A 27,293-nucleotide genomic window follows, 5' to 3' on the forward strand; every position below is an offset into this window, starting at 1 on the left:
GTTAGGAAAGCAGAAATGCTGAACCTGACTGCAATTTTGAGCTTTTTGCAATAATAGAGACTACATGGGGCAGAAGGGCAAAGACCAGGGTCCCAATTGTGTACACAGCCTTTACATGGAGGAATGGCTGCATGATGCTGAGTCAGCAGCCAGTAGGGAGGACTTCCATGAAGGCTCGGGGCCCACCAGGAGCAGCACAGCCCAGCAATCACACCCTGGGGACCAGTGCTCAACAACATGGAATCCCCAGAGGAGCACGGTAAAAATTGTGACAACCAGGGATGAAGGAACCCCACTTTGGGGCTTCAGAAGCTTGGAATTTTTGAATGATCCTATGGAAGAAAGATAGGTGGGGGCCCAGAGCAGGCTTAATCTGATTTAGGGAAATAAGTATGACACAAAGTCAGTGATCATCAAATATTTCACATGCCTCTCTCCATTCCCCAGCCTCCCTTGCAGTTAGGTTGGAATTATGTGACCAGTTCTGGGTAATGGACCATGAATGGGAGTGACATGTGCTCCTCCATCCCTCTCCTCCCAACATAACAGCCTTTAAAGCTGTTTGTTCCAGATGGAGTTGCTACAAGAGAGTGGAGAGTCACCTGGCCCAAATCGAACTTCATAATGGTGAGAAATAAATCTTTCTTGTTTTAATTCACTAAGATAGTGGTGTTTTACTATTGCACCAGTTAGCTTTAATTACCCCAATTAGTATGGAAGTAAACAGCATATATTGTATGCCCTGGTTAGTAAAAGGTATACCCAGTAAATGTAACCATCCTCCACTCAGAGCAATACAACAGGAAATGAGCTGGTTTGAAGTAAGATACAAAGTTCAATTATTAAAAGTGGGAAATTTATATCTAGAGTTTAAGAGAAATAGAAAATAATTAATCATATGCATAGAAGATACCATTGAAATCATGGAAATGCTTGCTATCTCCAAGGGAGAGAGAGGTACAAATAGGAGGTAAGAGAAGATAATGAAGGAAAAGAAGACGTGGACCTTCAAGGTAATCCTTGGCATGGAAATTCCAGTCCAGGGAAGGAGCATGGAGGTATGAAACGTTTTTACATGCTGAGATGAGTCCTTGAAAGGTCATATGGAGGAAAGCTAGCCTACTGAGCCCCTCCCTGCAGGACTGTTATATGAGAAAGAAATAAACTTCTTTGTGCGAAGCCGCTGAAATTCATTTGTTACTGCAGCCTCTCTAGCCTAACTACTGCAATTGCTGCTACTGCCGGTTCTAGCTGCGGCAATACACTGCCTTAGCTGCTATCTGGGGATGAAGAAGTGACCACCAAAATTACTGGATGCCGGACCATGCTCTGCTGCCAGATCATCACTAGCAAAATGGATGTGTCCCATGCCGCTGCCTCTCTCCCACTTAATTCAGTTCGAAACTCAAGCCACACACCTGTGCATTTCATGGGATGAATTTCATAAACATCTGTAACGGTAGCTGCAAAGGGGTCTCGGAAGTGTAGTTTTTAGCATTGGTACCCCAGCGGATGGAACAGATTAAGGTGAACTAAGTTTTTCTAGGGAAACTAAGTAATTCTCTCAGGACTGTTCTACTCTCATAGAATTGGGAGATATCATGTAGAAGCCATAGAATGCTCAGAGAAGTGGCTTGCCAGCATCTCTCCCTTCCAGTGGTGATGACTATGAATCTCACTGCTTATTTTAACCATACAGTGCCTTTCTAAACATCTCTGTCAATCAGATGAAGTCTGAATATTCAGTGGCCTATTATTCTATTGTCAGGAGACCACATGTGATACAGAATGTACTAGTATGAGGCTTCGAATGTGCCATTTCATACCACTTTCCCATTTTGAGGAGTTCTACTTCCCTTTTTCAAAGAAAAAGTCAAAACTTTCCAATTAACCTTGGTAGAGAGCACCCTATGTCACAGTGTCCAGAAGAATACTTACTTATTGAGCACCCACTGTGTACCAGACTCTGTTCAGGGTGCTAGGGATACAATAGTGATGAGAATAACAACCTGGTTTATAAGGTTCTTACCTTCTGGAGACTTTATGTCATAAAAGATTTTCTGCTTTTGATAAAGTAAATGAATATGGCTATGAAAGACATCTGAAAAATCATAATCTCTTATTCCATAATCCAAGGTGACTTTACTAAAAAGAGATCCTTGAAAGGAGGTGCAAAGCAGACATGAGTGCTGGCCTTGGGAAGTAGGAAAGGTGCTCTTTTTAAAAGTTTTGCTAAGTCTCTACTGCAGACATTGTTGGTCCCCACTCATCCCTTTGACCTACCCAAAAGATCACTTGCAGATAGTGCCTGTAAATACCAAAGGCTTCCTGTGTCTCTCCTGGGGCTTTCTCTGGCTGTGCTAACTGTCAGGGAGTCAATGCCCTAGGGTGTTACTCTTTTTAAAGGATAATTTTCCCAAAAAAAAGGTAAAATCATGACTTTCATACAAAAATAAAATGAACAAGTGTCAAAAATTTTATTTAAATCACTGTGTGATGAGGTAACTAATAAGATGTTCCAACCGGTTCAAAGGAGAATTCAAAGCACCACTCGTATATGTGAAGACAAACAATGCTGAGATGAATTTACAGATAGAAGCAAAACTGGTCAATATCCACAGGTAATAGTCAATTGTATTCACTGCATGTCTATGGATAAGAATTATCTGCATTACTATCTATTTTCTACAACTTAGACTTATAAAATAACAATGGACAATGAAAGACAAAGCTCGCCTGGATAAATGGGCTAGGTGAAACATCCACTAATAGTTCAAACTCATTCACAATTTTTTCAGACATTTTCAACCAATGAGGAATAGGATTTGGTGGATATATCACCGCTTCCTTGTCCTTTAATGAGATAATTCTGAGATGTGTTCTACAAGTTTCTTAGAGCGTCCTCAGTGGGAATGAACCCCAGTGGCCCACGGCAGTAAATTATTTATTAACAAAACTTGTATTTGCCTTCCTCCCTTCCCTAGCTCACTTCATTCCCTCAGAGTACTTCCTGGAATAGGCTCTCAAAAAAATTGCTTACACCCAATCCTTGTCTCATGGCAGGCTTTTGAGGGAACCCAAACTAAAACAGGTTCCCAGTTCATGCACTTCATCACTATTCATAGGTTGAGAGAGATTTTTTGTCTTCAGAAACTCAATAAATGAGAAATGGCAGGTTCCATGAAAGGATCAGCCCACCCTCCCTCCTGGACCTGGAAGCTTGCCCCAACTGACCAGCATGGTTTCCTAACAAAGAGCATTAAACAAAGCTAACTCAAGACAGTACTAAACTTGTCTGTGTATATTGGGAACACTGAGGTCCTGGGAACACTGAGGTCAATATGGAACCTTGTAGAATTCACAGATGTACCAACAGTAACTAGTTTGTTTGGACATTTGCTGTTACTGCTGCGTCTGCTGCTAGTGGTCCACTTCCACCAACACATCCAGCCTGAGAGTAGAAGGCCATGATACCAGTAAATAAATGGCAAGCAATAGGATATATTGGAGCATATGAGGAAGCCATTTTTGTCAAACTAATTCGGCCTGACCTTGTTTTTCCAAAAGGGCCTGTGGCCTTTGAACATGCATTGTATATCTGCTTTAAGCAATTAACATGTCCCAAAGGCAAGAACAAATGCCCTTAAGATAAGGATGCAACATCCCCCACGTTGGCATTTCCTTAAGGATAAGCATTTCTCTCTAGGCTAGGATTTGATTGCTGTGCTCACCCTGTGACCACCCAACTTGAGACAACAGACCTGCTACCTGCTGCGCCCATGGACACAGCAGACCTGATACCTGCTGTGTCCGTCAATCGCTGTGCCAACAGGGCAATGTCGCGACTATTGTAAAAGGGATATTGCAGTCTTATGTGATACATGCTCTTTGATGGTATATAACCACTCTGTACCCCCCACTTCTTTGGAGTGCTCCATTCCTTTGTGAAAGGACTCTCCCGGGCTAGATGGTCCTCAAATTTGGCTCATAAGAAAGTCATCCTAATTTTGATTTATGGATTGGTTATGGATTATTTGTGTCAACAATACCCATTCACAGACCCAAAACAAGGATGCTGTATATTAACACATAAAAGTATATTCCCCTGGGCCATACCTCTGAGAAGGAAAAAAGGCAAGTTTTGTCCTGAAAAAAAGTCTAGGGGCTGACCTGGTGGCAGAGTGGTTAAGTTCGCATGCTCCACTTCAGTGGCCTGGGGTTCATGGGTTTGGATCCCGGTCGCTGACCTACACACCGCTCATCAAGCCATGCTGTGGTGGCATCCCACATACAAAAGAGAGGAAGATTGGCACAGACATTAGTTTAGGGCCAATCTTCCTCACCAAAAAAAAAAAGTCTACAACACCTTTTAATTTTCAAATTGTGTTGACTACAGCAGGTGGTTTGGCAAGATATGAGCCGTGTTGATTCCATTCTTTGGAACCTTTCATCTCTGAATTCCGTGTTAGATGTTAAATGATGGTCCTTAAAAAACAGAAAAATCCCATGCTAATGAGGAGTTATCAACAGAGTTCTGAGGAACCTTCTACTTTGTAAATAGAATCAATGCCATCTCTGTATCTGCCCAATCTAAAAGAAGCAAAAACACAGGAGTCATTTCACTTCTTCATGTTGGAAAAAAAATGAATATAGCTCAAAATACAATGGTTATCTTGCCTATGTCCCAAGAATAAAAATAATTTAGTTTAGTTTTTTAGGAATGCACAGTATTTTGAAAATTATTAAAATGCTTTTCTTTTTTGCCTTTATGACTATATGATGTTTATATTTTCCATGGAACTGGGGGTAAGGGATAATTAGAATATTCCAGAAGGAATGAAGAGAGCTTCTGACATTTAAAAATGGGATTTTATGGCAAGACAATAACCTTACAAGCCAGGCAATTGTCTTTATAAAGGGCTGTGTAAATTGCTTTATTTCCACCTTGAGAACATTAAGGGCCAGACTTTGCCAGCCAGATCATTGCAGTTTTGTGTAAGGGAAATCCGGACAGGAGGAGAAAGGGCTGATAGCCTACCTATTCTAATATCAAGGGGTTGTGTGAAAGAGGGATTGAGAGAGAGACAGAGAGAGAGGTTGGGAGGCTGATTAGGTAAATGAGGATTACAGTAAGGACAAAAGGGGGGTTTTGCCCCTCCCTCTACCATTTCCCTTTTCAGACTCTGGAAAGAGATCACCTCTCAAGGATCCCCGTTCTCCAAGGTTGGGCACAGCCAAATACACTTAGTGAACAGTGTGTGTGATGCCGGCAACCACCAGAAATTGTATTGCCCCAGCAACTAAGGGGCAGTGCTGGGACAGCTGGAGTCTTCAGCTGCTTCAGCAGTATGGTCAGTGGAGAGCAAGTCTGTTGCTAGAACAGGAAAACCACCTGCGGGGTGTTCTCTGCGCTGGCTTAAATCTTGGTGGGGATGGCTGTGGTCCCGGACTGTACCTCAAAGAGATTGGACACTTCCCTCTCTCCAAGACAGGTTGTCAATTGTTTCTCCATCTCATCTTGCGCTCCCTTCCAGCTCCCCACTGCCCCCCTCAAGAGAAACAAAACTTCAGCCTTGTTCTGGGGCAGAGCTGATTGTATTTAGAATACCGTTCTTGGCATTCACATTCCAGGAGAGCTCTGACCTTTCCTGATTCTTCTACAGTCCCTTTGCCCCCAAATACACTTACCTTCAAAGGAACCTTCTTTAGTCAGCCTTTAGTAACTAATATAATAAATGACCTATTATAATGCTAAAGAATTAATGAGGCTGAATGCTGGAAGGGGTGCAGTAATTTGAATCTCCTGGAGAGGTTTCACACTTTACTTGCCCCAGCCCCAGAGATTCTGGTATAGCTTTCACACCCGCATTCTCACCCCACAGGGATGCGAGCGGGCTGTGCTTTTTGAAAAAAAGCTTCCAGTGAGTGAGAGAATGATGACCTCCAGGGAGAACCACTAGTTTAGAGTTTGCTGTATGATGACAGAAAAGATGTGCATTTTTAGTGCAATCACTGAAATCAAAAGAAGGAATAATTGTGGAATTCTGGAACAGGCTAGGAAGAGATTTTTGCAGTGAGCCAGCAAAATGTCCCTGTACTAGTAGGGCTCCCTCCTCAGGGGGCCCGCAATGCCAGAGATGCCCTAGTCTGTGGTAAGTCTCTCCACCACTGTTTATAAGATGTATGGTCACCAGTTGAGTCTACATGGTGTGACTTCGTGGACTCAGATTGTACTGACGTGGATGAGCTAAGATAGGTTTCTGTCTGTCCTCAGTTCTTGTTAGAATGCAAGTATTGAGCCTATAAGGAAAAAATATGAACCTCCGTGAGTTAAAAATGAATGCTAGAGTCATAGTCAGTGAAATGTACTAAAAAGTTCGTAAGCTGTGGATTGTCCAAAAATGATATCAAGTATGATATGGTTTCATGAAAAAAAACAGATTGCAAAACCAAAGGTAATGTGATCCTCATTGTGCATTAATATGCAGATAATGTCTATGTTTTGACAGTGTGTAAGGGGAGCACATGGAGGGGGTGTGAGCAGAGATGGGGGGATGTGAGGGTGGGGGGTTACATGGAGAGTATGTGTGGAGTGTGGAAAGGAGCGTGAGGTGTGTGGGGAGTGTGTACGCACGTGTGTGCATGCTCTCACAGTCCTGGACGCAGTGGAAACTATAGTGGGTGCCCAGACTTCCAGAACCTAAAAGATAGGTATTGAAGGCAAAAGGGGAATGGAAGGGCTCCATCCCCTCCCACTCTGAGCCTCCCCAGAGTAAAACTTGATGTTTAAGAGCAAGGATTTGGAGTCAGACCTGGTTTTAAATCCTAACCCAACCCTCCCTAGCTGAGGGATCTTGCACAAGTTATTTAACCTCTTGACATCACTTTCTCATCTGTAAAATGAGGATGTTTCTTAGCATCCATAAAGGGCTGAGCACAGTGTGACACAGCAGATATTCGATAAATGATAACTTAAAAAAATTCTAGCCCATTGCTCAAAATGGATCCCAAAAGAAAATTGCACCATGGCAACAAACTAATCTCTAACAAAGCAATTTTTAAATACATCACATCCACATTCTACAGCTTCTTTATTTTTAACAGGTTTTTTTTTTTTTGGAGTGGGAGACCAGCATTTACAAACAATTCTTGATTACTTATGGCTCTTGGGACTAAAAATAGAGTGACACAAGAAATCCACAGAAGGATAGTCCCCACTGACTTCAACCTTTGACAAGCATTCTCACTTGTAAGCAGATAAGCTGGCTGGAGCTTTCCCCCTGACGGTGCCTGCCCCACCCTCTAACTAGGTGCCTGGAGGCTGAGAACTGGCCCCCACTCCCAGCAGGAGCAGCTCAGCAAGAGCGCTGAGTGCAATCTGCCCTGCAGGCTTGGTGAGAAATTTGCAGCTGGAAGCCTCAGCGCCTCTTTAGCCTTCAACATCAAAATCAATCATGATTTTAAGCATTGTGGGATTTTCTTGTAATTATTGGAGATTTAGCAAATAATTACTTTGGAATTATAAAGCAAATATCTAGCATAAATATGAGACCTACGTTACTTCACAGATTACCTAGAGAGCTTCTTAAAACCATTAAAAAAGTAATTCTGAGATCTTGGTCACAGTCACCCAAAGATTTCCTCCCCCTGCTGCAAGCAAGTTCCTGCTGTAAGTTAGGGACGGTTACTGAGTATTACAAGAATAATGCAAAATTGTTTATGTTCTTAAAAATAAAAGTAGTACACAGCCCTCATTTTTTTTTTTTTTTTTTTTGGTAGCCTCTATAGCATTTCCCTGCTGATGCTATTCTAGCTGTGGATTACTCTGCTTGAATAGTGCTGAAATTCCCAGCACTTCTAACTGCTGGCTTCTTCACAGGAAAGACTCCCTAAGCCAAGGCTGGCTGCATCAGGAGGGCCTCAGGCTCTGTGGGGAGCCTTCTTGTGGTTATCATAGCTGACACCACCAATGCCCTCTAGTATATTCATGGGCAGAGGAAACACAATCGTGGAATTCTTCTCTGTGGCCACGGTGGTTAAGGTTTGTAGGTAACACAGTTGGAGGGCTATGGGGGACTCGGCCAGCACCATGGAGGCTGACTTCAGAGATTTAGAAGCATTCATTTCTCCTGCTGCTGCAAGGACCTAAAACGACAGAAATGAAAGAGTTCAGAAATAAAAGTTTACAACTGTGATAGTGCTTTCTTTTTCTGAGTCTGTACTGAGACCTCACTCCCAGCCCCGCTTTGCCATACGTGTTTCATCTCCTTCCTTCTTTGGCAAGAGTTTCACATCCTAATGTGACTACAGAATTTTGAGGGGGTCGCAGGAAGCGGGAAGATATTTTACGAATTATGAGTCCCTAGACTTCATTTTTGCATAAAATGAAAGCACTGTCTTTAACCCAGTCAAATACAGGGCCCTCCCCCCAGTGATGCTCTTCATCATTTTGGAGCCTCACCATCGCTGCGTTAGTTTTCAGAGAAGTCTGAAATTCAAGGCCTCTAATTGCCTTTTTTCCTGTCATTTTTACTTATCATAGGAGAGTTTTGAATTTTATTCTGTTGCCAGCTTAGTCTCATTCTTAGAATGTAAGCATTGTTTCAAGTTCTCTCTGCTCTTGATTTCAAGTAGCAGCAAGTGGCAGCCTGATAACACTTGCTTGTTGGAAATCTCTTAAGTACTGGGCTCCTCTTCTAGTTCTCAGAATGCCCAAGAAGAATTTGGAACTCAGCTGCCCCATCCATGGGAACTCACTGCCTGTGTGCAAAGCACCCTCCCATCCATCATGGGCAAGCCCACTGCTTGGAAGCTACTGGAGCTTAGCAGATGAAGCAGGGATGCGTAAGGAATGAGGGCAGAGGAAAACCTTCATTGGCTTACAAGTAAGATTCTGAAGAGGGTACAGGAAGGGCTTCTAATCTTAATTGGTTTCCGATTCTTCAGGAAACCCATCCACATAGACATGAAGGCTATAGATCCCACAGATGCAAGAACACTCGAGGCCAGGGTGTGCTTACATTTTGTAATTCTAACCTGGATTGTACTTAATCATCCCTCTTTTCATCCAGTACACTTAACACATTAGAACAAAGATGCTCAAAAGACGAGCACAAAGTTGGCTACATCAGAATCACCAGCTTTATAAAAATGCAGGTTCCTGGGCCCACTGGGACTCTGCTCACCGAGTCTGAGGTGAGGCCTGGGAACTGGTGTTTGCTGAGTTCAATTCTCTCTAGGAAACTCATGTGCAGCCAGAGTTGGGACTCACCTTGCTAAGTCACTGAGCAAGTTGCCGAGTGCCCCCTTGACCCAAGACCTGTTACCAAGCTTCCTCGAAGTACGTTAGGCTGCCCATTACCTTTTAAATCAGGGGGCAATTCTCAGTCAAAACTGTAAAACAGAAACACTTTTCTTATCAAAATAATTAAGGGAGCCTGATTTTCCATTCAAGCTCTATCCTCGTCTGCTCCAAGGTGAGCCAGCTTGCCCTCCAGTGTAGACGGAGTAGCCCTTACCCTGGCCCTTGCTTCCCGGGTGGCCTCGGCCTCAGCTGCCATGGACCTCTGCAACTGCACAGGAATCCGGACATCTTTGATTTCCACTCGGGCCACTCGGATCCCCCACAGCTCGGTGGCATCATCAAGTATCGTCTGTTTCCGAGTCAAAGGAAAGGACATTGATCAGAAGACAGGTGACGTGATGTACGTCTCTGATATGTTTTATACTGCAGGATAAATGCCTCTTCCCCTTCTTCTTTTGTGTTTACAGCATTTGCAGTGAGACAGTCTGAGGAAAGGAATAGCAGTTCTTATTGCTCACTTCCTGAAATTGAAGTGAATCCCAGGAAGGATTCGGTAACAAAACTTGATAGATCTTTTAGAGGATGGTCTCCCAGCAGGATTCACTCCAAAACCAGCCCTAATGAAATATATACTGTCCATCTAGATTTGAGCAAATACCCCAAGTTTTCCTGTTGCTGACATCAAGCAGGCAGCAATGCATGGGTTTCTCAGACAGCTGGATTTTGTCTTGGCTCTGCCATTTGCAGCTGTGAATTATTCGGCTAGTTACTTAACCTCCCTGATTCTCAGTTTTCTCACCTATTAAAGGTTTCCTTTTGGGCTGGCCCTGTGGCTTAGCGGTTAAGTGCGTGTGCTCTGCTGCTGGCGGCCCGGGTTCGGATCCCGGGCGCACACCAACGCACCACTTCTCCGGCCATGCTGAGGCCGCGTCCCACATACAGCAACTAGAAGGATGTGCAACTATGACATACAACTATCTACTGGGGCTTTGGGGGAAAAAATAAATAAAAAAATAAAAATAAAAAAATATTAAAGATTTCCTTTCAGGCCTGTCATGAGGTTTGGCAGTAACACATGTAAGGTATCTATCAGTGCCTAGCAAGGACTCAATAAATATTATCTTGAGATATTATTTTTCTTGCTCCGTTTAACCTCTGCCCTGTGGCCAGTTTTAAACAAGGTAGCAAGATACGGTTTTTAGAGCAGAAGCAGCCTAAATCAAAGATATTCTTGTCCTTTGTAAAAGCTTAAAACCATTGAGGATCTCTTGCTTGTTATCCTGGAGAGGGAGGGATGAGAAAGAATGCCTTGCAAAATAGTGAGATCACGTGGGCACTTCCCTCAAAGGGGAGGGGGCAGAGATATTACCAATGGACAAGTGATCCCTTGCCTTTCTGTGTTCCCTGTAGAAGCCCAGGAGACCCTGAGACCTCACAGGAAACCAGTGACACGACTGCAGCCGGGGAAACATCTGAGTTGTCAAACTCACAGGGCTCTTACAAATGACACGGAGAGTGATCGTGCAGAACTGATATTATCTCACAAACCCTTACAGCCTTTGCGCTACATTAGGGACTGGAGGAGATGCCAAGAAGGACCAAAGGTGAATTTCCTTCCTAACTAACAGAAGGGAGACTCAGAATGAAAATTTAATTGATTTAAGAAAATACAGAAATGTAATTGTCCATAAACTAGGGTGTGCAAGAGGTGAGCTGGATCCCTGCTACAATCTCATCAACATTTTAATTATGATGATATTAATATTGTGGTTGATATCGCTGGTATGACGTCAGATTTTCCAGGGATGGCAGGCCTGTGCTGACTCAACCGCATCCTCTTCTAACTGCCACACTCCACTGAAGCGCAGGCATACACGGCTGCGCTTCTTCTGGAGTAATCCTAGCTAAAAATAAATCTGGTCTCCGACCTCCTCAGAAAAGGCTAAAGTGTACAATGCTAATTCATAATTTTGAATGCCAAAGAAAATGGATAAAGCACGTAATTCCAAGAGCTCCTTCCTCCTACCCAGATATTTAAATTTAACCTCGTGATTATAAAGAAACAAAACCACAAACTGAAGCCCATCTGTTTAGAGCAGGGTGTGTGTGTGTGTGTGTGTACGCACGCACATGCACGTGCACATGTGTGCACACGGAGATGCTTTGAACTGCTGAGATTTGATAATCACTGAGGACTAAAATGAATGAATTAAAGATGCAGGCTGTCAGTTCCCGGTGTCTTTACCTGGATGTTATGGGCGATCTCTTCTCTGCCAGCTAAGATTTGGGACAAGGTCTGTGTTCCCAAGACATTTCTTAGAGTGGTCTGAGCCAGCAGAAACGTAGCTTGGTGGACATCGTTGACATTAGCCACGGCCGAGACAGCACTATAGATTCTGTAATAGACAACTCCATCCACTTGAGTAGTCGCAGAGTCTCTGGTGAGGATCTGGAGAGCAAGTACAGAGAAAATCACATGTTTATGACTTTCACAACCATAGACAAAGTGTCAGCCAGCTCAGGAGCCTCTCCACAGGAGGAGGGCATTAATGACAACTCAGTCACCAAAAATCCGTCCTGGCTTGAATACAACATTGTCCTAGTTGATAACAAAATTCCTACACATGTGTGGTCTGTACCTCTCCCCGTAACTTCATGTCAGGGAAGTCTTATAGCCCATAGGCAGAGGCCCTTGATTAGCCATGGTGAGAACAGGCACTTTAGTTTTAAAAGGTCATGGTAGAACCTGCTGGAATTCTCCCTTCTAAACAGAGATAGAACCCCTGTTTCCCTGATACTAGAAATATTTTTGGTTTTCAGTTTTTTTAATATATATATATATATTTGTGTGTGTGTGAGGAAGATCAGCCCTGAGCTAACATCCGTGCCAATTCTCCTCTTTTTTTTTTTTTGCTGAGGAAGACTGGCCCTGGGCTAACATCCATGCCCATCTTCCTCCACTTTATACGGGATGCCCCCACAGCACAGCCTGACAAGCGGTGCATCGGTGCGCGCCTGGAATCCAAACCCAGGCCGCCAGCAGCAGAGCACCGGCACTTAACCACTACGCCACGGGGCCGGCCCCCTTATATATATATGTATTTTTATTGATGTCTTAATAGTTTATAACATTGTGAAATTTTGGTTGTACATTTTTGTTTGTCGATCACCATACACATGTCTCCCTTCACTTGGTTTTCAGTTTTTATCAGACTTGTTGAACAGCAGTGCTTCTTAGAAAACATAGATGGCACCAGAGATCGTGTACTGTATTCATATAAAGAAAAATCAATTTAGCTTTACATAGAGGCTCTGCATTAATCATTCTAAATAATGCAGCAAGGTCCTTTGGAGCAAATGAGATTTCCGGTTGTACTGTGGGAGCAGAACCTAGAACTCCCTTCTCCTGCCTAGAACTGTCTGCCATGGAGCCAGAAAAGGCCCACGATAGGTCACTGAGCATCCCGAGCTCTCTCATGGCTGGGGTGAATCCTAAAGTAAGGACTGCTGTTCCCACCAGCGGCATGCAGACATCATTGTTGAGTCTTGATTGAGTTTCCTGGACCAGAAAGAAGAAAATTAACATTTACTGACAAATGTTGATTTTCTCTCTTCTCATCTCCTTTGCCCTCCCACATCATAGGTCCTACTCACATTTTCTTCCCTCTTGCTGCATCATTTGGTTATCAGAGAGTGACATGATTATTAGTAACTCTGTTTCTCTCTCCTATTGCCCAGTTACTGTTTTTGTTCATTTATTTGCAATACTTTAAGAATTGAAAAGAATTATTTAAAATCCAAATGTGGGTAGGCCCTGTACAGCATCTGCTGTTTCTCCAATACTACCCCACTTTCTTGCATCCAAACACAAAAAAAATTTAAGGCAAAGGTGAGTGATACCGATATAACTAAAAAATCTGAGAAGGGATGGAGAGGACAATACTGTCACCAACCACTGCCCTCTGCCAAATTAAATTCAGCTCTTTCATATAATGATTTATTTGTCTCTTCTGAGCATCTGCTCTGTCCTCCTCCATCCCAGCTTCTCTGCCAACTGAATCCCTTGTCTCTCCTCTCTTGGGCTTTCTCCTACCCAGTCATTCCACATCTTCTAGCCAGTCGGCCCTTGCCCCGGCTTCATTCTCATTTGGCAAAACAAAGCCCAGTAGTTTGAGAAGCCACCTAGGCCTCCTCACGCAGGTCTCTATGGGGATTCAGTTCATCTTCCCCTTTAGAGTTTAAAAACATACTGTTAAATTTCAGTTGTCCAAGTAATGGGAAAGATATCGGTTTTATTTCTAGTAACATATCTTTAACCAGTGTTAACCTCTTGTGGAGGAATGTTGCAAGTAACAGTTCGGAGATCAACTTTGACAAACACGTCTATGCAGGGCAGGACCAGGATCAAACCTATGCAAAAGAAAATGTGGATTAAAATTTCACCCTATTGAAAATAACAACAACAAATTGTCTCCTAGCTATATGGTACATCATTCTCATGGGACTATAGATGTTTCTCAGATGATCTTCAATATGTACACCTATAACTTTGGGGAAAATTATTTCCTCCCATCAGTTAATGACTAAAGAAAAGTGGTTCCCTAGGAATTTAAATCTTTTGGTAAAAAGCTAAAGATCCTGGACATTTAATTTTTAGATTTTATTTTTAAAATACTCAATCTACTTCTGTCCAAGTGTTGAATTTAACAATTTAAAAGGATATTTTGAAAATTGGTCTCCCTATATTAAAGCTGTCTGTATAAAAGATTAAATAATAGATTTTTGACCTTGAATATCAGTGGCTGTCAACGTTCTCATTCATCTTCAATAGTACTGAAGGAATGTTAGAATTAAAATCTTCCCAGGATTTCAGAGTCCCTAAAACCAATGTATGGCAGAATTTACAGTTTCTCCATAGCTGTGTTCTAGTTCAAGTCAATGGCATTCCGCAATTGTAAGCACTTTTACTTCCCTCTGTGTTGAGAAGTATTTAGATTGGGCTGGGTGGGGGAAGGATGGGGAAGAAGAAAAGTCATCTGAGGATCCTATGACTCCTTAGCATTCCCCTGGTGAATGCTCTCTCTAGCAAGAATTACAAAGATTAGAACCCCAAGGGATGTCAGCAAGATGAGGACACCAACCCATTTCCATTTACCAGAAAGTTTTTGTGCTATTGTTTGTATTTTCAAAGAAGAAACAAGTTTTTAGGTTGAGTACCATGCAAAAGGCTGGTAGCATCAACAGAAAATGCTGCTCAGGTACTTTCTTTCTTTTGGTCTCTAAACCTTTCTGAGACTTGTGGTGAGAATTACTGCCTAGGGCGGCCCGGTGGCTTAGCGGTTAAGTGCGCGCGCTCCGCTGCTGGCGGCCCGAGTTCGGATCCCGGGTGCGCAGTGACGCGCCACTTCTCCAGCCATGCTGAGGCCGCGTCCCACATACAGCAACTAGAAGGATGTGCAGCTATGGCATACAACTATCTACTGGGGCTTTGGGGGAAAAATAAATAAAATTAAAAAAAAAAAAAAAAGAATTACTGCCTAATTTACTTCCTTTTTTGGTGCCAGGTCACTGGTTAAGATCATGGCCCTTAGAACTAGAGAGAGTTAAATCCTAGCCCTACCAATTACTAGCTTGTGACCTGGGAACATTCACCTAACTTTTCTGAGCTTCAGTTGCCTAATATATATGTAAGATGGTGGTGAAGATTAAGCATGATTCAACATGATAATGAAATAAAGCACTTAACACCATGCCAGGTATGTATTAAGTGCTCAAGAAGTGCCAGCTCTTATTATTAATACTTTTATTATTAAAGGATAATTTACAATTTACAAAAGTGGAGAGGTTTTCCATTAGCAATTTGGCTTGTTTCCCTCCGGCTCTTATGACATTCTGAGGTAACTCATTAGCCCCAGAGACATGTATGACGAGAGCAGTTATCCTGGGACATTTAGTGGTGAAATCTTCTGGGAAAATTCATTTAAAAGAGATACATTTTTCTCTAGAGTCCTCCAAGTTATAGCTCTTCTACCTCTCTCAAATCCAATTTTATTCTCATTTACAGTCTTAGCCGCACCATATGCAACATGACTAGGAAGGAGTTAACCTTGGTCTGTTATACCTCAGTTGGATGATTCTTATACTTCTGTTTTGACAAACTCATAAGAGCATCCATAATAAGTCCCTTCTGCCTTCTTTCTCTTAGATTCTTTATGAAATTAGACAAGTAGGATTATAATACTTGAAATGGCCAAGCCTCCTTCACAAGCTTCTCCTTTGAAGTTTCTCACTTATTTTTGTGTGTGTGTGTGAGGAAGATCAGACCTGAGCTAACATCTATTGCCAATCCTCCTCCTTTCCCCACCCCCCAAAGCTCCCGTAGATAGTTGTATGTCATAGCTGCACATCCTTCTAGTTGCTGTATGTGGGACTCGGCCTCAGCATGGCCGGAGAAGCGGTGCGTCGGTGCGCGCCCGGGATCCGAACCTGGGCCTCCAGTAGCAGAGCGTGCGCACTTGACCGCTAAGCCACGGGCGGCCCTCTCACTAGTTTTTTTAATGTAACAGGTATCTGAGTGCCTGCCCCAGTGCATGGCCAAGGGCAGCACACACAGAGTCACAGTGAGTAAGAGTTCCTGCTCCTGGAGATCTTACCGTCCCGTGGGCGGGAGAATGATTTTACTCAAATACTTCACACTAAGGGGCAGAAAACAAATGTTATCAGAGAAGCATAGCTAATAATCGTTGTTTTCCATGTATCTTCTAAGATGCTGTTTTTGATAGCCTCTCTTTTCAAGAATATCAGAATTTATCATGTGAAATTGCCATTTTTGTCAGTCAAAAACAAAGAGTAGGGGCCAGCCCGTGGCGTAGCCCTTAAGTGTGCGCGCTCCGCTGCTGGCGGCCGGTGGTTCAGATCCCTGGCGTGCACCGACGCACCGCTTGTCCCGCCATGCTGTGGCGGCGTACCACATAAAGTGGAGGAAGATGGGCACAGATGTTAGCCCAGGGCCAGTCTTCCTCAGCAAAAAGAGGAGGATTGGCATGGATGTTAGCTCAGGGCTGATCTTCCTCACACAAACAAAATTAATTAATTAAAAACAAAACAAAACAAATATTAGGAATTTCACATAGTTTAGCTAAATATATACCCGCAAGTTATGAGTATTAAATCAGTACCTTAGTTCTAGGGAGTTTTAGTGCCTGATACTCCCCCCCCCAAAAAAAATCTCATCCTTTTATAACATGAACAGTTTGGGACATTTTTATTCTAAGTTTGTGGAGAAAGAACAGAAATAAACACTACATTTGACAAAAAGAGTTGTACAATGGCTTCCAGGTCTGTTTCTATTAATCTACTTGCCAGGAGAGGAAATTACCTTTTACTTTTCCAGTAGGTCTTTTCAAAGAGTGAGAATGAACAACCAGCTCCTGGAATACTCTCCCTGAGTAATGTAATCATCTCCCTCTGCCATTTCCTCCCGCCTCTCGTTCTTCCGTCGTTCTCTTAGTGGCCCAGGTAATAAGTGACGTCCAGCTAGTGTAACCAGAGCCACTCTTTGCTCATGTTCACTGAAACTCTCAGAGGGAGTGTTAGGAAGCAGGTCCAGATTTCCTAAGCCTCCAATAGTGGTCTGGTGGTCACTCCCATTAACTTGCATAAGAGGACAACATCATTCAATTACAGAAAGGCTAGGGCTCCAGCTCCCTGTGAGTTTTCACTGCCTCTCAATAGGCACTGCCAGGGAAAATATTGGTGGCAGGAGTGGTGGTAATAGGTGCCCATGATCCTTGTCAGGGCAGTCCTACTTGGCCCTTTGGCTTTGTCAGCTTGGATGCGTCCCAGTCGGAATACAACAGCACGTTCATACTCCTTAATGATCTAAGAGATGAAGGGAGAGCATTTAGTCTTAATGGCTCATCAGCTCCTATAGAGAGGCCAATTTATTTCCCAGGGTATTACCTTCAAGCACATCCATATGGAGACAGGGAAGGTAATGATCATCAACAGCAAAGAAAGGGAATAGAGGATCCAGCCACACACGCCAAGACGTTTACTGTTGATGCCTAGGAAGTGAGAGGGAAGCAGCCTGTCACTGATGTGGCTCTTACAACAGACATCCAGTTGTGTGGGTGAGGAAACTACCCAGAAGGCTGGCCAAGCCTGAGGGGACTGAGGAAGCAACCTAAATCTTTGCACACCCATGAATGCAGGAACGCACACACACACACAAACAACATTCATTCGGGGTTTTAGATTAAAATCGACTTGTCCCTTCCAAGAAAAGTCTCATAGCAATCGACAATAATAATTACCATTACATGTCATGATTTATTATTCTTAAAACACATAAAACAGTGTTACTCAGAGTGTGATCCGTTGACTACTCACATCAGAATCATCAAGGTGCCATTTTAAAAGGCAGATCCCTGGGCCTGGAGAATTCTCCAGGTGAAATTCAAGGCAAGCTCTGAGGTAGATAGGTAAGTACTATTATCCCCAGAGGGAGACAATGTGGCACAAGGAAAAACATTTTGAAGCGTCTTTAGTTATGAGTTTCTATGAGAGCTCTCTTACTTACCAATGCTGTGGCCTTAGGTAAGCCACTCAATGCTTCTGAGCCTCCATTTCTTCATCTGTAGGAGGGGAGTAGAAATTACCTACCTTGAAGTGTTCGATGACAATTAAATGAGATTATTTTGTTTTGGCTCCTGGCCCGTACATTAATATCTATATTAGTAAATGTATACTACTGTAATTCCATTTCACAGATTGATGGATATTACAGAGACTTGTCAGACGTCGATATTTTACGTTTCTGACTTTTCATGGAATTTTGTTACATTGGCTCATTACCTTAGATGTCTTTCTCCTAATCACATATCATGGTTACAGGGACATGTTGGCCTAATGAATATTGCCTTGCAATAAGATGGGACCAAGTTCAAATCAAGTCTCATGTCTTAGAATTCCTGTTTGTGAAACATACAGGTCTGGCTGACCCTTTTACTTTAGAATTCTTTATATTCACTATTTCATCTTCTTTTTAATCCTCGTTCCTTTTTGTTCTCCTCTCCTTGACAACCACCCCATCCTCCCCTCTAGACTTCCTCCAATTGATTCACATTCTCCACACATGCACTAGAACTAATTATATTTACTAGACATCTCCACCCAGAATATCCCACAAACACCTTGTGCTATCTCTGTCTCAGTTAATGCCTTAACTGTCCACGCTGTCGTCTAGGTTAGAGACGCAAGGTCATCACTGCTTCCCCCCATCCAACCCCAGAAGTCACTAAGTCTAACGGATACCACCTCAAATCCATCCTCACTTACCCATTTTACTGATACTGACTGGTTGGTGCCCAAGCCATATATTTTTGAATATTTAAGAAGATTCTAGGACCTTGCTCTTACAAAAAATGCTGTGATGAATGCTTTTTAATGTGTGTTTTTGTGCACTTGTATAGGATAAATTCTTAGCAGTGGAAGTGTCAGGTCAAAGGGATTAGTATTTACAATTTTGATAGATGGTAAATGCCCTTCAAAGAGTTTGTACCAATCTGCCCTCTCATCAACAGCACACCATGACACTATGCCTATTGCCACATGCCCTGTCCTCACTAGACATTTCCAGTCTTCTCAATTGTGACATTCTGATAGATAAAAAGTATCTAAGTTTTAGATACATATTTAGCAGTAAAAACTTTTGGGTGCAAATGTCCTTGTATAGGCTCTAAATACACATCAAGATATACTCAACAACAATAAGGGCTTGTCTGCATATGCCAAAGTTTGTTTATTGATTGATTGATTGATTGATAGATTTTTGTGAGGAAGACTAGCCCTGCGCTAACATCCGATGCCAATCCTCCTTTTTTTTTTTTTTTTTTTTGCTGAGGAAGATTGGCCCTGGGCTAACATCCGTGCCCAACTTCCTCTACTTTATATGGGACGGTGCCACAACATGGCTTGACAAGTGCATTGGTGCACGCCCAGGATCCGAACCTGTGAACCCCGGGCTGCTGCAGCCGAGCGTTCGCACTTAACTGCTGCACCACCAGGCTGGCCTCCTGCATGTGCCAAAGTTTAAATTCCTAAAATATCACTTTCCAAACCCTTGGGCCACATTGAAGTGGATCAAACTATCACTTTGCAGGGTAAGAAGACGTTTTGTGCATTCTCATAGACTCTTTGTTGTATTTTATTTATTAGTGCCTTTTTTTGTGTGTGTGAGGAAGATCAGCCCTGAGCTAACATCCATGCCAATCCTCCTCTTTTTGCTGAGGAAGACCGGCCCTGAGCTAACATCTATTGCCAATCCTCCTCCTCTTTTTCCCCTCTTTTCTCCCCAAAGCCCCAGTAGATAGTTGTATGCCATAGTTGCACATCCTTTCAGTTGCTGTATGTGGGACGCCGCCTCAGCATGGCCGGACAAGCAGTGGGTTAGTATGCGCCCTGAGATCCAAACCCGGGCCGCCAAGTAGCGGAGCGCGCATACTTAACTGCTAAGCCACAGGGCCGGCCCCCATTAGTGCTTTTTTATTATTGTTAATGATACAACCTATATATACATTCTCATTGTGAAAAAAATATCTGTCCAAGCAATGCAGATAAAACTAAAGTCCCCTTGACTCTCCTCTCAATTCACTTTTATCTAGAAGGTCTCATAGTTATCAATGTATTATGAATAGTTATCTATATTTCCTTATAGAGCCATTCCTACGTATTTACATACATGAAATCTACATGTATGTACAATTAGAAAACTCTTGGTTTAGATTTGTAGATTTTGTGAGAAACAACATCACACTGTATCTGTTTCTACTTTTTTTCCTTAACTGAATATATCTTGGAGATATTTCCATGTCATTACATACAGATCTACCTCATTCTTCTTAATTGTTGCCTACTATTCCATCCTAAACCTGTGTCTCAATTTACTTAGCCATTCTCCTATTGATCAACATTAAGGTTACTTGCAATTTTTACCTTTACAAACAAGGCTGCAATACTGTGCTTCTACACGCCTCTCTGGGACAACTTGCACTTTCCTGGAATCTTGACAAAAGCATTGAGAAGGCAGCACAGTTCCTGCCACCTTTGGTGTTCCCTCCCTGCTGACACTGCAGTATGTGGTATTCGGGAACCTTGGGGTGCTCCAGGCTGTGACTTTAACAATGCAGGACACACAGGCAGCTGGGACTCCAACAAGGACACCAGCTACACTTTAGGCCCGGAGCCAGCCCTAGGTATTTCCAGAGTAGCTACAGCCTTAACAGCAAGCTGCATAAGCAAGTGTTTGTCACAGAGAAAATGGCCCTGACCTACAGGAGCTCCTCGGGAGTCCCGTCAAGCCCTTGCATCCTTAATGGGAGTGGGGTCTGTTAGGTACTAAATGTGCTGAGACAAGAGATGAGGACGCGATTAGTCTTCCAAGATTTACACCTGAGCATAGAATTACCCAGGCCTCTGCTGCTGGGAGACTTGTGGAGCCTGTGGGATGTCATTAGCCGCCGCCTAAGGCGCTGTTGTCAGCCTCCCTGCAGGGCTCCGGGGGGAGCACAAAGCCTGCTTTTACGGCTTCCAGCAGAGCAAATCTTTCAGCCAGCCTTCCCCCCATCCCACCCCCTCCCACAGTCAAAACCAGGATGCTGTGCTGAGAAGTGGATTTGAGGATGACAATTCTGACTGAAAGGATATGCAGGGATTGTATTACAAAGGATCTTCAGAAATCTTCCATACCACCTTTCCTTCAGCCTACACAAGGCTCCTGCCAGAACCTTCCCTGAGACTAAGGGGATAATGGAAGGAAAAGGAGCCACACAACCTCTCTGTTAGCCACTAAGCGCTGAGCACATTTAATCATCTCCTGCTTTATCCAAATCCATGGATGTGCATTTTCTGTGGGTAACTGTCATGATACCATAAAGCCATCATCATGTGCTTACTTCCTGGTAGAGAACTGGATTTTGCCACCTCCAACAAATTGACCAAGATTTATTATTCATCCATTTAACAAATATTTTACCAGTTATACACCAGGCACTGTGCTGGAGCTGAGGATACAAAGGAGAATAAGATGGGGAAAGTCCCATCAAGAGTTCAAGTCTAGCGCTTCAAGTCTAGACCATAGGGACAGGTGTAATAATAGAATCAGGGCTCTGCTGTGCTTCCTTCTAGGATGTGTACAGCTGGTGATATAAGTGGAGATTCCCTCCTGTATGTGGCTGTGACAAAGAACAGGAGAATGTTTAGTCAACATCTTTCCTTCAGTCTGCAAAGAGAAAGGTAGAGCCATCAGGCACGGAACCCGAGGCCCAGCGCTGCTGACACTGGGAGAAGGACTCTGGGACCTCAGTCGGAAGGACTTTAAAGATAACGAAGGCCAATTCTTCATTTTGCAGACAGAAAACTTCCTGGTTAGTGTTGTCACCATCATCATTTTCTCTCTCCTTGAGTAAGGTGGTACCCACAAATTCCACAAACTGACAGTAATTCATGTCTACCTTTATTGACTTAGGCAGTGAGGCAAAACCAAGCTTTGCTTGTAGAGGTGCACCTCTGGGGCTTTGTTCCTGGTGCTTAAACACAGCACAGAGCACCAGCGGAGACTTGAACACCCTTTAGGATTAGGGGTAAACACTCCAGGCAAGATTTGTAACTCGTGTGAGGCCAGAAAGGAGGGGAGAATATTCCCAATCACTAGCCCCACTTAGATAGCATTGGAAGTGGAAATGAATTTTAGTAAATAAAACAGGTGAGGTGACTTGGTTGTTTATTTCCCAACTTTGGCTTGGTCAACAGTATTTAAATATTAGATCAACACTACATGTAATTCTTGCCCACAGATCTGTGTTACTGTAAATAGTCATTTCCTCTCTAAGCAGAAATAGCCATTTGGGTGCTATGATGCTGTTTAAAAGCACCAAAACAGAATGATGTGCGTTACATATCAGGGAAATGAACATTAAAACCACAATGAGATAATAATACACAGCTTCCAGAATAGCAAACATTCAAGACTGACAATATGACATTTTAGCAAAGTTGTGGAGCAACTGGAGCTTTCATGTATGCAAATTGATACAATCACCTTGAAAAACTATTTGGAAGTATCTACTAAAGCCAGGGCATACTTACCTTATGACTGAGTGTTCAACTTCTAAGTAATACCTGAGAGAAATGAGTGCTGATTACAGCGCAAAACATATTCAAGAATGTTCATTGCAATTTTATTCTCCAAGAAAAGAAGGGCCACCCAAACCCATCAACAGTACAATGAATAAAGTTGTGATGTGTTCATACAAAGGAATATTACTCAGAAAGAGAAAAGATGAGCCTACTGCCATATGCAGAATATGGATGAATCTCACAGACAAAATATTGGGCAAAATAAGCCAGACACAAGAGTCTGTAATTTTTGATTCCATGTATAAGAGTATATACTGTATATCTCACTTATACTGTACCACTTCACTCAAGAACAAGCAAAACTAATCTATTATGTTTGAAGTCAGGGTAGTAGCTGTCTCCAGGTAGTGGGGTTGCCGGTGGTTGGGTGTTATCTGGGAAGGGACGAGGGAGCATATTAGGGTGCTGGAAATGCTCCGTATCTTGATCTGGATGCTTACATAGATTACACATAGAGAGCCTATGGAAATACACAACGACCAACCAAATGAGAAAGTAAAGGCTATTTATTCTCAATTTGCTGAAGCAAGGGAGTCAGCCACTGTCAGTTGAGTTTTGGCAGAGACACAAAGGCAGGCAGAGGAGTGGGGAAGCTTTAGTGTGAACCAAAGGGAAGGCTCCAGGTGTGCCCCGACTGGAGGCTGTGGGCCCCACTAGACGTGGGACATCCTATGTGATTGGTTAGGGTGCACATTTGGCTTTCTCTGGTTGGTCCTAAGTTGGAAGCAAGGACAAAAAGTAGGGAAGCTGTCAGTATATAATCAAGTCCTGGCCATTTTGGGCTGGTAGACGCAGAAGTGATTGTTTACTTGCTGGATTGTTACTAGAGATAACAATCTGGTGCTTCCTGCAAGTCTGACTTATTGCAGGCTGGCTTCCTGGGCTGATTATTGTAGAGAAAGGGTTGGGTTCCTGGGCAGGCCACGGCAGGTCGTGGGTCAAAGTTCTATTTTTATATATAGTCCAGCCACTGTCTGTTTATATATTTAGTCTCTCAAGCCAAACACTTAAGACTTGTGCTCTTTATTGTACGTATCTCATACCTCAATAAATAATTCAAATAAAGATCAGAGAATATAAGCTCAGGCTAGTACTAAGGATGGAAAACTCACTGCTTGTTCTGCATTCTCAGAAAGCAGGGGACAGAGAGAATGGAAAACCTTCAGCAAAGGCAGCCTGACGACAGACGGGGGACAGTGCCGAGCAGGCACTGAAGGTGCAGGCCCCTAGTGAATCGGCCACATGTTCTAATGGAGACACCTCCATTTGAGAGCCAGATGACATCTCACAAGGCACTTAGCCTGCTTAAGTCTTAGTTTCCTCCTCTGTTAATACAATAATAACTAGTTATGAGGATTAAGTAAATTACATGGAAAGGAATTATTAGCTGTATCAGGAGGCCCTCTAGTCAACCAGGCCATTGCCTAGGATTTTCCTCGAGGTGTATTTTGGTCAAGACAGCCTAACATTTTCCTCAGCTTTTTTTGTGTGCGTGAGGAAGATCAGCCCTGAGCTAACATCCCTGCCAATCATTTTTGCTGAGGAAGACTGGCCCTGAGCTAACATCCCTGCTGATCTTCCTCCACTTTATGTGGGACGCCGCCACAGCACGGCCTGACAAGTGGTGAGGCCATCCGCGCCCGGGATCCGAACCTGGGCAGCCAGCAGTGGAGCGCACGCGCTTAACTGCTACACCACAGGGCCTGCCCCCTCCCTCAGCTTGATCAAATGTTAAACGGATCCTTCCCTTTAAAAAGAGCATTTTCTTTCTTTCTTTCTTTTTTTTTTTTTTGTGAGGAAGATCAGCCCTGAGCTAACATCTGATGGCAATGCTCCTCTTTTTGCTGAAGAAGACTGGCCCTGGGCTAACATCCGTGCCCATCTTCCTCTACTGTATACTGGATGCTGCCAGAGCATGGTTTGACATGCAGTGGGTGTGTGCCCTCCAGAGATCCGAACCTGCAAGCCTCGGGCCTGGGAAGTGGAGCATGCGCACTTAACCGCTGCGCCACCTGGCAGGCCCCTAGAGCATTTTCTTTAGAACACTTATCATTGTAAATTCTTTCTCTGCCCCTTTGAGATGTAAATCTTTTTTAAAGCCTTTTGCCAGTTTTATAACCCAGGACTATCTTCTCAAGGACCCAGGAACTATTCTTTTGAAATGTAATCATCAAAGAAGATAGCAGGGCCGGCGGTGGCTTAGCGGTTAAGTGTGCGCGCTCTGCTGCTGGCGGCCTGGGTTTGGATCCCTGGCGCGCACCGACGCACCGCTTCTCCGGCCATGCTGAGGCCGCGTCCCACAGACAGCAACTAGAAGGATGTGCAACTATGACGTACAACAATATACTGGGGCTTTGGGGGGGAAAAGAAAGGAGGAGGATTGGCAATAGATGTTAGCTCAGAGCTGGTCTTCCTCAGCAAAAAGAGGAGGATTAGCACGGATGTTAGCTCAGGGCTGATCTTCCTCACAAAAAAAAAAAAGAAGAAGAAGATAGCACCCCCATCTCCCAGCCTCTGTGGGAGGGTAGGAGCCTAACTTCAGTGGGCACCTTGCTCCAAGTTGTAAAAATACCGCCAGTCATAAAGATATAAGAAGTTTATTAGTAAACACAGATGGCCTAGGACCAGCCCCTAAGGTTCTCCAGTACTTTTCCACTCGCTCACTCCAGCCTTTAAAAACCCTACCCCCGTTTGTTTCAGCAGAATTGGCTCAGAGGGACTTCCGGCCTCTCTCCTCTACTGCAATAGTTCTTAACTAAAGTCTTTCTTGTCTAACTTTGTCTGGTGCAGTTTTTGCTTTGACAATTTACATAGTGTTTTGTTTTATTTTTAATTTTTTTTTCTTTTACTAGGTAGGATTCTAAATATCTCTGTGGATGTTCTGATCCGTCAGGATGATGGCTCTACTATATGTGCAAGAACTACATTTTCAAGGAGAACGTACAATAAAACTCTAACTCCTGAAGGTTTCTATCTCCTAAAGTAATCTGGCCACTGATTTTATAAGTTCTTTCAGATAATTTTTATTTCATTTTTTATGGTGGTAACATTGGTTTATAACATTATATAAATTTCGCGTGTACATCATTATATTTCAATTTCTGTGTAGATTACTCAGATAACTTTTAGAACCTTAAAAAAAGAGAGCGCGAGATACCAGATCTTTGGTGCAAAACTACTAAATCAGAGCTAGATGATGATCTTATCATCATCACTGGTCCTATGACCACAAAATCCCGTAATCCTAAGAGTTTTCTAAACTGTCACATGTATATCTCAACTACAGAAGGATGATCTGTGCTTAGTAGCTACATGAACTTTAGGACACATTTATACTGAGTTCCTGTTTGCCATTTGATCCTTCTGAGAAATATTTAAGATATATTTCAAAATAGAATGTTCAAAAATATGTAATAATAATGCTTTTATCTCCCATAACTGACTTCCCCTTACCCCAACATCTTCCTTTGTCTTTAGCTGAAGATGGTATTTAAGGTGGGGGGTTGGGCCATTCTGGCGAGTTACTCAGTTTTCCTGGGTTTCTCTCATGTATACATGTTATTAAACTTTGATTTTCTCCTGTTATTCTCTCATGTCAATTTAATTCTTAGACCAGCTAGAGGACCCAGAGAGTAGAGGAATTGTCTTCCTCCCCTGTAATTGTACTTTTTAGTTAACTTGTGGGTCTTCCCTGTAGATTCCCAGTGCTTTGAGAGCAGGCATTTTATTTTCTGTCTCCATCTCCTGATACACAGTAGATTCTAATTCATTCATTGAATGAATGAAGTGAATGGCACACTAAATGCTTTGAAATGTCAAGAATGATGCTCAGCAATGTAATAGATTTATTGATGTGTTTGAAGTTTCTTGTCTGGAAATATCAATCCATCAGAGCAGATTCCGTTTGCTCTCAAGAGTCACTTAACCTGAGACCCATATGGCCTCGCATTTTCTCCTTCATATGTACCACCTTACTGTACCCTTACCGCCACACCATTGTGAGAAAAAACTAAAGAGAAAATGTTTGCCTTGCACCGTTCTCTCTCCCCCACCCTGCCTTTTCTGTCAGAAATGACGACACTACCAATAGCAACAAGTGCAAATACTTTGTCCTTAAGATTTATGCCCAGTCTCCTGATGGCATTATTTATAACAGTGATAAATCAAAAACACCCTGAAAGTACAACAATGGAGGAATAGTTAAGCAAAGCATGATATATCTACACAATATTATATTATGAATATTTTTCAAAATTTACAAAAACATGAAAAGATTATTATGGTATAATGTTAAAAGAAAAAAGTAGTAGGATGCAAAATTATACGAACAGTATGATCCTAATTGGTAAAAATATATGCATAGAAAAAATATTGGAAAAAGATTAACTAAAATATTAACAGTGGTTAATTCTGAGTGGTGGAACTATGACTGGTTTATACTCTTCTGAGTTTACCTAATTTTTGATGCCTTTATGATTTTAAAAAGCAATTTTAAAATAAAAAATTAATCATGTCAAGTGAAAAAAACACTCCTTTGTGTTTCCAGAGCAAGAAAGACAAGATGCTTCCCAGCAGAAAAACAAAAGGTGTGTGGAATGAGAACAACTACCTTCCCTGGGCTTGGGAATGTAGTGTTAACAATTCTCTCCTCTTTCTTTCTTTTTTAAAGAAAGTTTTATCTTTTTTTTTTTTTTGGTGAGGAAGATTCTCCCAGAGCTAACATCTATTGCCCATCTTCCTCTTTTTTTGCTTGAGGAAGATTAGCCCTGAGCTAACATCTGTGCCAATCTTC

At 42.7% G+C, this 27,293-nt stretch overlaps 2 protein-coding genes across 2 annotated transcripts in view; one reads left to right on the forward strand and one right to left on the reverse strand.

The window, feature by feature from the left end:
- The first annotated feature begins 264 nt into the window (after positions 1-264).
- The window catches only part of LOC131409894 (phosphatidylinositol 3,4,5-trisphosphate 3-phosphatase TPTE2-like), a 233,745-nt gene continuing 206,716 nt past the window's right edge, over positions 265-27,293 (forward strand). The window contains exons 1-2 of the transcript XR_009221075.1: positions 265-627; positions 1,207-2,321. The gene's annotated coding sequence lies outside the window, so the exon portion shown is untranslated. Of the gene's footprint in view, positions 628-1,206 lie in introns of the transcript that reaches the window.
- On the reverse strand, positions 8,979-12,830 carry LOC131410409 (stomatin-like protein 3). Its single transcript, XM_058548583.1, has 3 exons — positions 12,681-12,830; positions 11,550-11,753; positions 8,979-9,653 (listed from the first exon to the last, which is right to left on the reverse strand). The coding sequence occupies exons 1-3, from the start codon at positions 12,828-12,830 to the stop codon at positions 9,450-9,452; spliced, it is 558 nt and encodes a 185-aa protein (XP_058404566.1). The 3' UTR covers positions 8,979-9,449.

The sequence above is a fragment of the Diceros bicornis genome, chromosome 9 (genome assembly GCF_020826845.1).
Source record: "Diceros bicornis minor isolate mBicDic1 chromosome 9, mDicBic1.mat.cur, whole genome shotgun sequence".
Taxonomy (NCBI): domain Eukaryota; kingdom Metazoa; phylum Chordata; class Mammalia; order Perissodactyla; family Rhinocerotidae; genus Diceros; species Diceros bicornis.